This window comes from Felis catus, chromosome C2, assembly GCF_018350175.1.
Source record: "Felis catus isolate Fca126 chromosome C2, F.catus_Fca126_mat1.0, whole genome shotgun sequence".
NCBI lineage: Eukaryota > Metazoa > Chordata > Mammalia > Carnivora > Felidae > Felis > Felis catus.
The window spans coordinates 150,488,447-150,503,572 of NC_058376.1; the positions used below are offsets into that span (position 1 = coordinate 150,488,447).

The window sequence follows — 15,126 nt, forward strand, 5'->3', positions numbered from 1 at the left end:
ACAGACTATTTTCAAGAGCAATTTCCACCGTAAGCACAGAAAGGGGCTCTGTGTAGCCTTTTCTTATAGGGGAAAAAAGACTGAATATCTTTACTGTCTTAGAAACAGTTGTATTAAAAGTACCCAATCTTATTATGACTTTGTATACGTGCTTGACGGATAGAAATGCCGTTAGTTTCCCCTCTGCAATGTCAGAGATTCCAAAATAAGTACCCAGTTACAAAAACCAGATCTGGTTTTCATAGCAAACACGTATATTTTTCTTTTTTAAAAAAGCTTATTTATTTATTTTGAGAGAAAGAGTGAGCAGGGGAGGGGCAGGGAGCAAGGGAGAGAGTGAATCCCAAGCAGGCTCTGCTCTGTCAGCGCAGAGTCCCATGAGGGGCTCGAACTCATGAACCATGAGATTATGACCTGAGCCGAGATCAAGAGTCAGACGCTCGACTGACTGAGCCACCTAGGCACCCCCCTCTTTTTTCTATGTAATTGCGTGGTTAGCGGTGGGGACATCACCGCCACATAGCTGGGGTGCTAAGTTACAGGAGTGGTGGGAATGGTACAGTCAGTCTTCTCTCAGTTACTCAGATAATTTTAGGTGTTGCTCAGAGTAGCTAATGAAAAAGTGTGGAGATTGCAAAATCAGTTCAAGCAAAAATCTGAGCAAACTTCAGAGTAAAAGCAAGAACTACTACATCCCGTATCTGTTCCATTGTTTCAGCTACTGACCCAACAGCCCTAGCAGGAAATCTGGGGGGCCTTCCTGCCTTTCTTCCCTTCTCTCTGCTTTTTCTTCTTGGTTCTCCTCCTCTGCCTCCAACCCTTGAACACCTGTTTTCAGCCTCACTATTGCCTTGGGCCTGGGTGGGGAGGGGGCCATGTCAAGGGTGGGTCCCTTCCCTGCCTCTGTGCAGACCCCGGTTCTTGAGTTCGTCCCAGAAAGAATGCAGAGCCAAACTCTCAAGTAAGCAAGGCTTTATTAGAAAGTTCAAAAGCAGAAGTACACTCTCCGGATGGGACAGCAGGCAGGCTCAGAGATGGCAAATGCACCAGGGCTTGGGGGTGACTTCTCTTTTTATGCTTTTGCCTCCATAGCTAGGGCAGTCTCTGAGATTGCTTCCAGTCAACTAAGGGACCCTCCTACTGGTTGGGAGGGGGGGAACTTTTGGCCCTATAGGGTCCTTGTCCAAACTGTCATGGCAGCCTTCCCTTCCAAAGGGGAGTCGAAACTACAAAGTAAATGTATTATAATGAAGCTATAGGTTGCTTTAGGGCAGTGGTTATAGGGAGCACATGTGTGCTCCCTGGGGCTTTTCCTAGCTGTTTGTGTTCTGGATTTTTATTTATTTATATTCGTTTGTTTGTTTGTTTGTTTGATTAATGGTCAGAAAATCCTGTTCCCTGCTAATAACTAGCTAACTGCCTGTTCTATCAGATAGGGAATAAGATTGTGTGAAATTAGAATTTTGGTAGGGAAAGGGGGCTGGCATGGTCTGGCATGTGTATTCTTAAAAAGCACCCCCGGGGATTCTGATTCCCCTCCCCACCACCACCACAGTTAAGAACCTGAAGGTATAATACAAATTCTGAAGATCAAAGGAAATACAAGATCTTTCACAGCAGGAACAGATATTCTAAACCCCAGATGCGTCATTCAGGCAAAATAAAGGACAAAAAGGCACCAGGAAGGAGATGTGAGAGAACATGAAATAAAACAGGACAAGCCAGAGACCCAGATTTGAGATATTCAATACCGATCTTTGGCCACCCCTGCACCCCCAGCCTGCCTCTGGGCAATAGGACTCTGCCCAGTTCTGACTGTATGTCCTTCTCTAATGGGGATGCCAGTGTCATTAATTCTGTGTCTTCCTAGACTGCAGACTGCCAGAGGGCGGAATTACAAATCTTTTACTTTTTACCTATCTGGTGCCTGGCAGAGGGCAGACACTAACTAAACATATGCTGCTGAATTCAGTGAGTGAATGTGTGTTTCTAATCTGCACCTGGATATCTGTATCAAGATGTTCCAAAAGCGCCTGAAATTCAACATGACCCCAAACTGATCTTTTTATTTGGATTGTGCTTACTCGTGTGCCTCTACTTCCGTATTGGTTGGTGGAATGGAGTCGAGCAGTCAGAACCCTGATGTCTTCTGGTGTGCCTACAACTTGAGTCGTCAGTAGCCACTCGCTTTTTCCTTCTCAAACTTCCTGTGTCCTGAGACATTATTCTCCCCTGGTTTTCTTTCTTTCTGGCTGCTCTTCCTCGGCCGATACGGTTCCATAGGTCCAGGCCCTCGGTACCTATCCGATTTTATAAGGTCCCCCGGTGACCTCATCCATGTGCACACTTCTGGTTCCATCCATGTCCCAGTAGCCCTCTGATCTCCACCTCCAGCCCTGATCTCTGCAAATGTAGACCCACCTACCTCCTGGACTCTCCACTTGGCCAATATCTCAAATTGAACATATCCCAAAAGGAATTCGTCTTCCTTCACCATCCGCCAGTTCAGTGAATGGGAGCAATGTTTTCCTTATTTCACACCTCAATCTTTTTTACTCCCCATATCCAACCAATTCCCCAATCCCATGTTTGCCTCCAAAATGTCTCCTGGATCCACTGAAATTCTCCTTCCTCCCTGACCTGATCCAAGCTGTCTTCATTTGTTCCTGGACTCTCTGGGAAGTCTCTGAATTAGTTTCCCCATAATCTTTGTCCTGCTGCAATGTATTCCTTACTCTAAAAATCCAGAGCAATTAAAAAGAATAACTCACAAATCTGATTGGGTCACTTCCCTCACAAACTTTTCAATGTCTTGCCTTAAATCATGGACTAAACGTAGGATTTCACTGTATCGATCCAGACTTGCACATAAATGATATTTATCTGTGATAAATGCGATGGTGATGGGGGAACATGCAAAATGGTCTGCATAGAGAGGAAGGAGTGAATCACGCAACTAGGTGGGAAATGATAGGTTAACAGTGAGTCCCGGCACTCTGCATAGGTGGAGAGGTGTCTCTGGGCAAGTGCTTGGGGCAGAAAGTGGGACAGATTGTATGCCTTGAGTTTTCAGTGGGGCCAAAACATCATGGAGGCCCGTGGAGTTGGCCAAGCAATCCTGGAGGTCAGAGAGGAGGAGACAGGGCACGGCAGGAGACCGGTGCCATATGGAAAGTCCACTGTTGGTTGGAAAGAGGACTTTTGAGGAACAGGAATGTCTCGGTGAGATTTTTAGCCATTAGGTGACATGTTATATGCCTCCACCCACTCCCCCACCCCACCCCCAACCTCTGCCAGCTCCTGCTGCCCTGAAGCCCTTCAGTGAGGTCTACTATTTAGAAATGGTGGGTTGTTGTCTTTGTTGTTGTTTTAAATGAAAATGGCGACGGGCTTAAATTTCCTGTCTGGATTGTTGCAGTGTGAAACAGAGCCTGCAGCAGGGAAGCAAAGATGAGAAACCACAGATCTTTGAAAGTACAAACTCACAGGCTTTGGGGAAAGGCTTTGGGCTTCGCAGGAAATAGAATTAAGGGTTTGAACCAGTATCGGTTTGAACCTACGTTTTGAGTGGCATCCCCCTCCAACCACCTGGGTTACACTAGGATTCTCCTAGGCTGGGAGGGATCCGGCGCCATCAGAGAGGAGGTGACACTTGAGCACAGCCTTCTTTTTTTTATTAAAAATTTTTTTTCAACGTTTTTATTTATTTTTGGGACAGAGAGAGACAGAGCATGAACGGGGGAGGGGCAGAGAGAGAGGGAGACACAGAATCGGAAGCAGGCTCCAGGCTCCGAGCCATCAGCCCAGAGCCTGACGCGGGGCTCGAACTCACAGACCGCGAGATCGTGACCTGGCTGAAGTCGGATGCTTAACCGACTGCGCCACCCAGGCGCCCCGAGCACAGCCTTCTTAAAAAATAGGTAAGGATTTTCCCAGTCAGAGGGAGGCATTCCAGGGGATTGAATATGATGTGGGAAGACACAGAGTTGAGAAAGGTCTTAGCTTTAATGGCTTGTGACCCACAAAGGGTAAATGGGACCCTACCAGGAGCTGTGGTCCAGAATTCCCATCTGGTACAGCCCAGCTCTGACAATGCCTGAAACGGGCTTTCTAACCACATTGTAGATCTATCATTTCAGCATTAGCCAAGATGTTTATTTCCCCCTGCAATCAAAGACAGAGTGGAGGCCAGCAGAGCAGAATCCTAACTCCTTCGAGTCAAGAAGGACTGACTTATTATTCTTTTGTCATCAGACAGTTCAACAATCAACGGGCACCAAGCTGACATTTGGCCGAGTGACATCAGCAGAGCTGTTGAACCTCAGATAGTCAGCATTTCAATAGCCCGTGGTCACTAGGAAGAATTGCTACTGGGCACAGCAAAAGCAAAAACAGTGTCATTCGAAGACAAAAAAGAACCTCAACTCTGCCAGACTGAGGAGAACAAACCCATTCATCACCAGGATGGTCCTACAAAGACCCAAATTACAAATGGGCTGGAAATGCTCATTCACAGTCTGTTCCCGGTAGAGCATTCACGACACATGGTCTACATTTATCAGGGCAAAGAATGCTTGTCCAGCCTTCCCCTTTTAAAGACTGGCCCGTCCTCAAAGACGGAAATCTTTTTCTGACTTCTGAGTGCGTTTGTCATGAAATGAATAAAACAGAAGGGAAGAATAAACCAGGGAAGACAGGCTTGAAAGTGCCAAGTTATTGTCATTACCAGAAAACAGGGGGGGCGTGTTGAAGACGGAAGTGCAACAAAAAATCCTACCCCGACTGACTGCAAATCACTCTTTTGGCTTCCATTAAGTAATGGCCATATTGCTCAATGAATGAGGACAGCAATTACGTGCCTTCTCATCCTGTCATCCTAACACCTCATGGCTGTGGCACACCCTGGCTCTGGGCCAGCATCACTTTTTCATTTGATCACACAGCACGTGGAGAAGAAGGTGGCTCTCGCGGTCCTCAGGCCACAAGGCTCTCAGGTCGGTCTCGCAGACCTTCCTGAGCAAGCACAGACTGAGAACTTGGCAAACTGGATGGGGAAGTGCCAAGGGCATATTCTCCAAATTGCTCTGCTCAGAGCAGAGTACAGCCTCTCCTGGACTCACGCGAGATCTTAAGAGATGGCAGATGTACGGATGTTTGGTGCCCTTTTCCTGTGCAAGTAGACTTCCTGGAGGTCCTTCGGTTGCTGGGCTTGTGAACGGCTGAGCCTGCCTGGCTGGAGGGCTTTGGGGGCTATAAACCGGAGGGACGCAGAACAGGATAGAGGAGAGGCTGTTACACCTGCCTCACCGTGCCACGTGGCTCTTACCTCTACTAGCAGAGATTTAACTTGGGTCCGCTTCAGAGAGCCACAAGGACACTTGATTGGAAATCCCCACACCTCAAGGCTGCCTCCTGGGTTGTTTCTGGGCAAAAATACCCTGACGTCCTTTAGAAGCTCAGTTGAGATGGCTGGCCAGGAAGTAGACATTCCCTCCCTGGGCTGGGAGTTGGGGGGAGAGCAAGGAAGGCAAGACTGACCGAAAGCTTTTCTCTGAAGGGTTGGAGGGACACTCATCCCAGGCAAACCAATAGATTGGGGCTCTCAGGATGACCTCCCCACCTCTGCCCTGCTTTCAGCTGCCCTTCAAGCCCTGGGTCATGTCTTGAGAGTTAGCACTGTCCCTGACAGGGCAGGGATGGGGACTACCTGGAAGGGGAATTTGAGTCATGAGAAGTGTACTGGGTGTTCTAGTTCGTGGGTGGTCTCCAAACCTTTTTGGCTACATATGCCATGAGTAAAAACTGTTTGATGATGCGTGCTCAAAAGATGTAGTTTCATTGATAAATTACTTACATGTACTGTCATCTATCATGTATTTAATATTGGTAAACTTGTTTCCAGATAAAAAATAAGTATAAATAGAAGTTCTAGTATTTTCTTTCACCTGTCCGCAGTTGACCACATTCTATACCTTGTGTGTTATCTGTACCCCACTTTGGACTACTACATTTTTTGAGTGCTTATTATTTTTTATTTTTTATTTTTTGAGAGAGAGAGAGACAGAGAGGGAAAGAGTGCAATTGGGGAAGGGTCAGAGAGAGGCGGGGGACAGAGGATCCCAAGCAAACTCTGTGCTCACAGCAGAGAGCCCGTCCGGTGGCTCGAGCTCCTGAACCTCGAGACCACGATCTGAGCTGAAGTCAGACACTTAACGGACTGAGCCACCCAGGTGCCCTGAGAAGCGCTACCTTAAATCTCTCATCTTTATCAAACCTGATAACTTTGATATAAAACATACTTTTCCATATTGTAGGACTTGATTCTACCAACCTGGATCCTTCTAAACAACTTCTTTGAGGTTTCCGGTGTTTGAAGTGGATATTAAAGTTTTCTAGCCCTTTGAACACTCTTTAAAATGCAGCTCTGTTTACCTGCACTTTATCATAATTGGAACTCAATTGCAGAGACAGAAGGCTCGCACAGCCAACTGTTCTGTAGAATGCAAATTGTGCATGGGAAATACTTCCCCTGGGAGAAAATGGAGTGGCTGTTGTGAGAGAGGTTATTTTTACAAGAACACACCAAATGTCTCCCGTGCTTTAGTGTTTTATCGAAAATCTCAATGAAAGAGAACCCTTTGTGAGAGATCAATACACACACGCACATGCACACGTGCACACGCGAGAGTGAGAGCAAGAGAGCGATGCTATGTTTTAGGGCGTGTGATGGAAACCTAACAGAAGTTGCCTACATCAATTGTGAAATGTCAAAAACAAACAGCCCAAGAGTTTGCTTATGCATCCTTCATACTGGTACGTGATTTTCTCTTTGACAGCCACTCACCTTCACTTCTTCCCCAGCAGGATTCATCTAAGGTGATAAAACTCATCTTTCAGGTAGCGTATCCATTAGCCATTCCTGTGTCATAAGCTACTGCCAGATTCAGTGGTTTATTCTTGCTCGTCTGTCTAAAGGTTGGTGGGGTGGCTCTGCTGATCTTGGCTGGGCTCAGCCCAGCTTGGCTGCAGGCTGTAGGTTGGTTGGGTCTGGCCCTGTTCCTTGGACCTGTGACACGTTCTCATAGTGAGTGGCAAAAGGTAAGTGGACAAACCCACCTCCATAAACGTATTTCAAGCCCCTTATGCAGCTCTCACCATAACATCTTATTGGCCAAAGCAAGTCATGTGGCCAAGTCCAAACCAAGGGTTGGAGACTCCAATGCTAGGATCTGAATGTGCCTCCCCGCCCCCCCCCCCATTCATATGTTGAAACCTAACCCCTAAGGTGATGGTATAAGGAGGTGGGGGCTTTGGGGAGGTGATTAAGTCATGAGGGGTCCGCCCTCCCAATTGGGACTGGTGTACTTTTAAAGGAGGCGCCAGAGAGATTCCTCGCCTGTTTCCACCGTGGGAGGACGCAGTGGGAAGATGGCAGTCCACAACAGCTTCCGGCAGCACCTGGCCATGCTGGCACCCTGGTCTTGGATTTCCAGCCTCCGGAACTGTGAGAAATACATTCCTGTTGTTTATGAGCTGCTGGGTCTCCGGTATTTCATCACAGAGCCCCAGTGGACTGAGAGGGGTATGTTCCACCGACCATAAGGCACGTCACGTGGTCAAGCCCAATGTCAAGGGTGGTGCCCTCCTCTCAGAGTTAGGGTGTAAAAGGCGTGCATATGTGTAGAACGAGGGTCTTTTCTACTATCAGTAGGAAAAGTGAGGCATAGCATTTTGTACAAGTCACAGTGCTCGTGTGTGAAGGATTTTCTTATCCTGAGAGAAGGAGGACACAAGCACTGAGTACCTATAGTACTCCAAGATTCTACTGAGTGTTCTCCCATGTTATTTCATTGAACCTTTTAACACCACTAGAACCCATTTCACATACAAGGTGACAGGCCAAGGAGCTAGGACGTGGACAGGCTAGGAGTGGAGCCTAGTTTTTTCTGGCAGCCTTCATGTGCCTTGACTATTGGGTCGCATTTTTGTTGTTGTTGTGGCAAATCAAGCACTGACTTCTTAGGGGGAAATATTTTTATTACACTGTTCTAATACCCCGGAAGCAAGAAGCGCCATACTTTTTCTGTGAGCATAGCTGCCCATCACTCTTGATATGCAAATTGTTGGCTCAAATGGATTCTCTTGAAAACCTGCACCGATGATGCCGATTGGTTGCTCAACACAGGCTTTGGGGACTTCTACGGGTTAGAGAGGCGGACTGTTCCCGTCACTTGAGTGTGACTGGCCTCTCTTGACTGTCTTGCTATTCCTATCCTGCAGGGCTGGGGCCGTGGGGAGGAAGGATGGAGAAATCAGGGACTCCAGCCAGGAAACGCTGCCTGAAGAGAATTTTAGGTGGGTCGACGATGTTGTTCTCCCCCATCTGAAATGCCCTGTTGACCTAAATGTTAGCTTGTTTGTCACCAATGCTTAGCAAACACCGATGTGCCAGGCACATTCATGGGAGTGTGGAGAAAGGTAGACCGAGCGCTAGAGATGACCGGGTGAATCCTATGGATCTGTGTCTTAACAGGTGATTCTGGTGCCACTCAAGTTGGAGTATTACTGTGTTAGGCCACCAGATAGAGAAGGCTGGTGGCTTCTATTAGAATTACTATTCATTCATTCATTTCAGGTTAGAGGAGGGTTCCTACTCTTCTTCGGGGATGGCAGGGGCCAGGGTCTGGGGAGGCCAGCCTCAGAGAAGCAACAGTTGCCACCGATCCTGTGCAAGACTCTGGGAGAGTCACGGTCCTGCTTCCTGCTTGGCTATGCAGTCCCTGCAGGGATGGGCAGGGGCCTCCCGATGATGTCCAGGCTTACCTGCAGGGTCTAAGGGTTCTCAGCCTGGGCACTATGGACACTTGGCGCTGGATAATTCTTGGTTGTGGGTGGGTGTGCATTTACCAGCATCCCCGGCCACTCTCCACTGTATGCCAGGAGGAGCACCCGCCCCCCCCCACCCGCTCTGCCCTGCCAAGTTATGACAATCAAAAAGGTCTCTTGAGGGATTAAATCACACCATTCCCCTCCCGTCTCCTGCTTTGAGACTGCTGGGCTTATGCTGGGAAATTCCGTTCTCAGGATAACGAGCAATGGAAAAGCCAGTGGTGTAACTGGAAGGAACGTGGGGTGTGAGGCTAGCAGCCTTGAATCTCGGCCCCTCCGATGACTGGCCACGGACTTCTTTCCCTGCCTCCTCTCCACTCCCAGTCTTCCCCAACCCCCAAAAACCACACCCCCACACACATTATTTTCATAAATGACTTTTACTTCTTTATCATTTCTCTGACAGTAATTCTTGGCGATGTGCATATAACATGAAGGCAAGCATAACTTTCAGAAGTCATCAAAGATATGGTCTTATTGTCCTCGTTTTCTTAAACCATTAAAATATTTTCATTTATAAAAATTAATCTAAATATAAATATTGACACTGAAGATCAAAATCACTTGATGACAAAATAATTCTTCCGAAACTATAACATATGCTTATGGTTTTTAATAGTAAATTAAATCTTTGCACTTATTTGGCACAAGGAAACCTTTATAAAATTTCAAATGCCATAGAGCAGGCTTCTTCTTTTTTTTCTTTTTGTTTTTTTTTGTTTGTTTTTGTTTTTTGCAAGGCTTACACAGTACACATTTTTGTCAAAGAAAACTGAATATTAACACTGGAACACATCAATAGTTGCTTTTCATGCCTCTTAAAGGAAACATTCGATTTGGAACTCAGATCTTTTGTTGTTGTTGTGTTTTTAAAATTTGTATTTGTCTGCTTTGAGTCATACCAACAGAACAAAAAGCCAAGATTTACTGTGTTTCAAAGAAGTCACTTCTGTTGGATAGCACATACACAGGATCAGCAAAGGGCGTCACCGGAAGATAGGTAGATCGCATCAGGAATGGATCGGAACACACATTTCAGCAGCAAATCAGGTCTGGCAATGTGTGTAGCAGCAAAAGAAGGTAGGAGTTGAAACCAACGCAGGGTGAGGCTTTGGGGAGGCATTCCGATGACACTTGGCTTAGAGGTGTGACTTTGGCAAACTAATCTCTCTGGCCCCCTCGGTTTCCAAGTCTGAAAAGTGGGGATACCTACTGAAGAGGGTTGCTCCAAGGATGAAGATGAGAAGAAGCTGCCTTCCTCAAAGCAGTCACTTAAAACATTTCGGTCAAACTATCCCCTTGCCCCCCATCGTTTGCTTTCTTCCTAAGATTCAGAATGTCTCAGGGACAAATTTTAACAAAGGCTGTAAATGCTCAGTTCATTGAGCGGAATTCTGCTCCACTGGCTTTTACAAGCACACTCTACACGGTCATGCCTTCGAGACCGCAAACGTGGAGCACGTGTCGGCTCGTGTGTCTGTTAAACTCACAGTTTGTCCTTGCTTTTTTCATGCCTGTGAGCTTTCCAAGGCTATTCTTTAACCATTTTTTTCCTGTAAGGTCATCCTACTGCTTTTGCCGAATTATCTACTGGGAAATAAATTCTGGAGGACATTTTCTCATGTGGTTAGAATCCATTTAGACGCGGCCATCACTAAGCTGCATCACGTGGATTCCAGACAGCGCCCCAAAGTTACGCCAATGGTGAGCTTTCTCAAGCTCCTCTCCCCTTCACAGTGGGGAAACTGTCAGTGAGTCCAAGGAGAAACCCTAAATTCTCCATGAGACCTCGATTCAGAAAGACCTGGGCCTGGCGTGGGTGAGTCAGAACTTTCCATTCCGTGGTGTGTGATTGCAAAGCGATGGAAATGACTGGGCCACTGGTTATGGTCGTGTGGTGTGGGGAGAGGGGTAGCGAGGAGCTTCCCAGGAAGGAGGCGACTGAAGGGAGACCTGCATCCTTGCTGGGTGCGCGCTCCCCAGATGGGACGGTCCGGATGTTCACTGCGGGGACATCTGCACATTTTTCCTTAGCATTTGTGGGGCAAACGTGGTTTTGAGAGATTAGTAAGAACTGGTGATGAATTAAATGATAATCTCCATCTCCCTTCTTTCCATCCCCCCCAGCTCCCAACGGTTCTCCTCTGGACAAATAACTATTGACATATACTTTCAGTTGAATCAAAGGGATTAAAAAAAAGAGAGATCTTAAAGACAACACACAGTAGCGAAGCGAACACGGAAAAGATGCGTCTTTTGAACAGGGAGCTCTGTTGTTGGAAGCCAGCGTCTCGGTTTTCTCTCTTGGATTCCCCTGGGAGCCTAAGGCAGCGCGTGGGCAAGACCGCGGTGCTCAAGTCTGGGGCTGCTTTCTGGGTGAGGTATCAGGACAGCCCTGTGCAGTGGTGCACCATGGCCCCCCCAGGCCCCCTCCTCGGGTGGAAATCGGTACAGTATTGGATGGCTGTTGGGTCAAGGCACTGTCGTGTACGGCCGGAGGCAGTGGGTCACTGGCAGTGGAGCTCCGTGGCACTAATACATCACAGCAGACGCCAGACTGGGCTCCTACGGCGAGACAATGAGCGCATGGTCATCAGCCACTTGGCAAGGGCAAGAAGAGGCAATTAAAAATGTCTCCTGCTTTTTTTCTTTTTTTTCTTTTTAAATAGGCTTCGCACCCAACATGGAGCCCAATGCAGGGCTTGAACTCAAGACCCTGAGATCAAGACCTGAGCTGAGATCAAGAGCTGGATGCTTAGCTGACTTGAGCCACCCAGGTGCCCCTGTTTTCTATATCATAAAAAATGTTTGTGCTCGTTGACTGGGAATATTTAATTATTTAAAAAGTGATACTTTAAAAAAAGTTTATTTTGGAGAGAAAGAGGGGTGCACCTGCATGCACATGAGCAGGTGAGGAGCAGAGAGAGAGAGGGAGAGAAGGAGACTGCTAAGCAGGCTCGAAGCCACGAACTATGAGATCATGACCTGAACCAAAACTGAGTCGGACACTCAACCGACTGAGCCACTCAGGCACCCCAAAAGTGATGCAGTTTTTACTTGTACTTTTTAAAAAAGTGTTTATTTTTGAGAGAGAGAGAGAGAGAGAGAGAGCACAAGCAGGGGAGGGGCACAGAGACAGACAGAGGGTCCGAAGCAGGCTCCCAGCTGGCAGCAGAGAGCCCGAAGTGGGGCTTGAACTCACAAACTCATGAGATCATGACCTGAGCCTAAGTCGGATGCCCAAGCTACTGAGCCACCCAGGTGCCCCTACCTGTACTTTTCAATCTGTCTGAAATTTATTTGGCATGTGGAATACAGCAGTTATTTAATTTGATTCCCTTCCCATTACCACCCCCATGGCCAATTTCCTATGTTCAGAGTCTCTTGTGGTTTGCTTCCCTCTCTTCTCTTCCCACCCCCACTTCCTTAAGTTCATTTGTTTTGTTTCTTAAATTCCACGTATGAGTGAAATCATACAGTATTTGTCTTTCTCTGATTGACTTGTTTCGCTTAGCAGAATACATCTAGCTCCATCCACATTGTTGCAAATGGCGAGATTTCATTCTTTTCGATGGCTGAGTAATCTTCCATTGTGTATATAAACCACATCTTCTTTATCCATTCATCAGTGGATGACATTTGGGCTCTTTCCTTAGTTTGGCTGTTGTTGATATGAGGAACCTCCATACTATTCTCCAGAGTGGCTGCGCCAGTTTGCATTCCCACCAACAGTGCAAGAGGGTTCCCCTTTCTCCACATCCTTGCCAACACCTGTTGTTTCTTGTGTTGTTAATGTGAGCCATTCTGACAGGTGTGAGGTGGTATCTCATCGTGGTTTTGATTTGTATTTCCCTGATGATGACTGATGTTGAGCATCTTTTCAAGTGTCTGTTGGCCATCTGGATGTCTTCTTTGGAGAAGTGTCTATTCATGTCTTTTGCTCATTTCTTCACTGGATTATTTGTTTTTTGGGTGTTGAGTTTGATAAGTTCTTTATAGATTTTGGATACTAATCCTTTATCAGATCTGTCATTTGCAACTCTCTTCTCCCATTCCATAGACTGCCTTTTAGTTTTGTTGTTTCCTTCGCTGTGCAGAAGTTTTTATTTTTATAAAGTCTCAGTAGCTCATGTTTGCTTTGGTTTCCTTTGCCTTCGGCAATGTGTCTAGTAAGAAGTTGCTGCGGCCGAGGTCAAAGAGGTGGCTGCCTCTCTTCTCCTCTAGGATTTTGATGGTTTCTTGTCTCACACTTAGGTCTTTCATCCATTTTGGATTTATTTTTGTGTATGGTGTAAGAAAGTGGTCCTGTTTCATTCTTCTGCATGTTGTTGCCCAGTTTTCCCAACACCATTTGTTGAAGAGACTGTCCTTTTTTCTATTGGATATTCTTTCCTGCTTTGTTGAAGATTTGTTGGCCATATAGTTGTGGGTCCACTTTTGGGTTTTTGATTCCATTCCACTGATCTATGTGTCTATTTTTGTGCTTGTACCGTATTGTCTTGATGATTACAGCTTTGTAATATGGCTTGAAATCCACAATTGTGATGCCTCCAGTTTTGTTTTTCTTTTTCAGGATTGCTTTGGCTATTTGGGGTCTTTTGTGGTTCCATACAAATTTTAAGATTGTTCGTTCTAGCTCTGTGAAAAATGCTGGTAGTATTTTGATAGGGATTGCATTAAATGTGCAGATTGCTTTCGGTAGTATAGACGTTGATTTATTTATTTTTAAAAGAACATTTATTTGTTTATTGTTTATTTATTTTTGAGAGGGGAAAGGAGCAGAGAGGGGGAGACAGAAAAGCAGGATCCCCGCTAACAGCCTCACGCGAGGCCCGAACTCACGAACTGTGAGATCATAACCTGAACCAACGTCGAACACTTCACCAACTGAGCCTCTCAGGCAGCCGGGGGAGTACAGACGTTTGAACAATGTTTGTCCTTCCAATCCATAAGCATGGAATGCATTTCCATTTCTTTGTTCCCCTCTTCAATTTCTTTCATAAATGTCTTATAGTTTTCAGCGTACAGATCCTTTACCTCTGCAGTTAGGTTTATTCCTGGGTATCTTATTGTTTTCGGTGCAATTGCAAAAGGTAGTTCCTAATACTTTAAAACAAATCAAAAACACATTCTCAGGTATGCCTGTACCTCTTCTGAGCCTTCTTTTCCACTGACCATTTTTTATAGCTTTTAATTTGCTTTAAAATCTAGCAGGAGGGGCGCCTGGGTGGCTCAGCCGGTTGAGCGTCCGACTTCGGCTCAGGTCATGATCTCATGGTTCGTCAGTTCAAGCCCCGCGTCAGGCTCTGTGCTGACAGCTCAGGGCCTGGAGCCTGCTTTGGATTCGGTCTCTGTCTCTGTCTCTCTCTGATCCTCCCTTGCTCACATTCTGTCTCTCTCTCAAAAATAAATAAAGATTAAAAAAAATCTAGCAGGAAAATCACTTTAATTTTGCAAAATGCTTTTGTCTATTCTTTCTGAGTCATTCTTTCAGGAACTTTAGTTCGAAAGAAAGTCCCACTGAGAGCTTTATGAGAATTGGATTAAACTACAGATTAATTTGGGAAGAAATGACTTCTCTTGTTGAACTACTGATGTAACTGAGTAATCAATACCTCAGTATTAAAGGTATCCTTGCATTTCTGTAAAAGTTACTGCTGCAGTTAACTCGCTGATGCGTTAGGTAGTAAGCTGCGTGTGTGTACATGTGAAGAAGGATAGCTGTTGTGTGGGGTGTGTGTGCACGCGTGTGTGTGAGCAGGCACGAAACACGTGCGCACAACGTACGTGTAGCTTCACAACACGAATCTTTCAGTTTTCAAGTTTTTTAAGTGTTCCGGAGTACTTTATATTGTCTGGAATTAATTTCTGCTTAAAAAATCTATCCCTGAGGGGCGTCTGGGTGGCTCAGTTGGTTAAACCTCCCGCTCTTGATCTTGGCTCAAGTCATGACCTCACTTTGGTTCATGGGATTGAGCCCTGAGTCCAGTTCTGTGCTGACAGCATGGAGCCTACTTGGGATTCTCTCTCTCCCCTTCCCTCTGCTCCTCCCTTGCTTGTGATCTCTCAAAATTAATAAACTTAAAAAAATTTATCAGCAAAACTATTTGTCCAGACAGTCTTTTTTTTTTTTTTAAATATGTTTATTTTGAGAGACAGAGAGAGAGAGTGAGCAAGGGAGGGGCAGAGAGAGAGGGAGAGAGAGAATTCTAAGCTCTCTTGGAATGCAGGGCTTGC

General features: G+C 46.1%; 1 protein-coding gene and 1 long non-coding RNA gene across 8 annotated transcripts in view; one reads left to right on the forward strand and one right to left on the reverse strand.

The window, feature by feature from the left end:
- The first annotated feature begins 356 nt into the window (after nt 1–356).
- On the forward strand, nt 357–5,922 carry LOC123380178. 2 transcript variants are annotated; one of them, XR_006585649.1, is made up of 2 exons: nt 357–3,920; nt 4,126–5,922. It is a non-coding gene; the product is annotated as an uncharacterized LOC123380178 (long non-coding RNA). The 2 variants fall into 2 exon arrangements; XR_006585648.1 differs by having other exon boundaries at nt 4,140–5,922.
- A 3,328-nt stretch (nt 5,923–9,250) lies between these two features.
- The window catches only part of MYRIP (myosin VIIA and Rab interacting protein), a 374,212-nt gene continuing 368,336 nt past the window's right edge, over nt 9,251–15,126 (reverse strand). For 5 of the 6 annotated variants that reach the window (XM_019810899.3, XM_045037827.1, XM_011286243.4 and 2 more), the window contains one exon: nt 9,251–11,454. In XM_019810899.3, the coding sequence (XP_019666458.3) occupies nt 11,422–11,454 (33 nt within the window). In that variant the 3' untranslated portion in view covers nt 9,251–11,421. Of the gene's footprint in view, nt 11,455–13,590; nt 13,996–15,126 lie in introns of those variants that run through there. The other variant, XM_019810900.3, reaches the window with a different exon arrangement.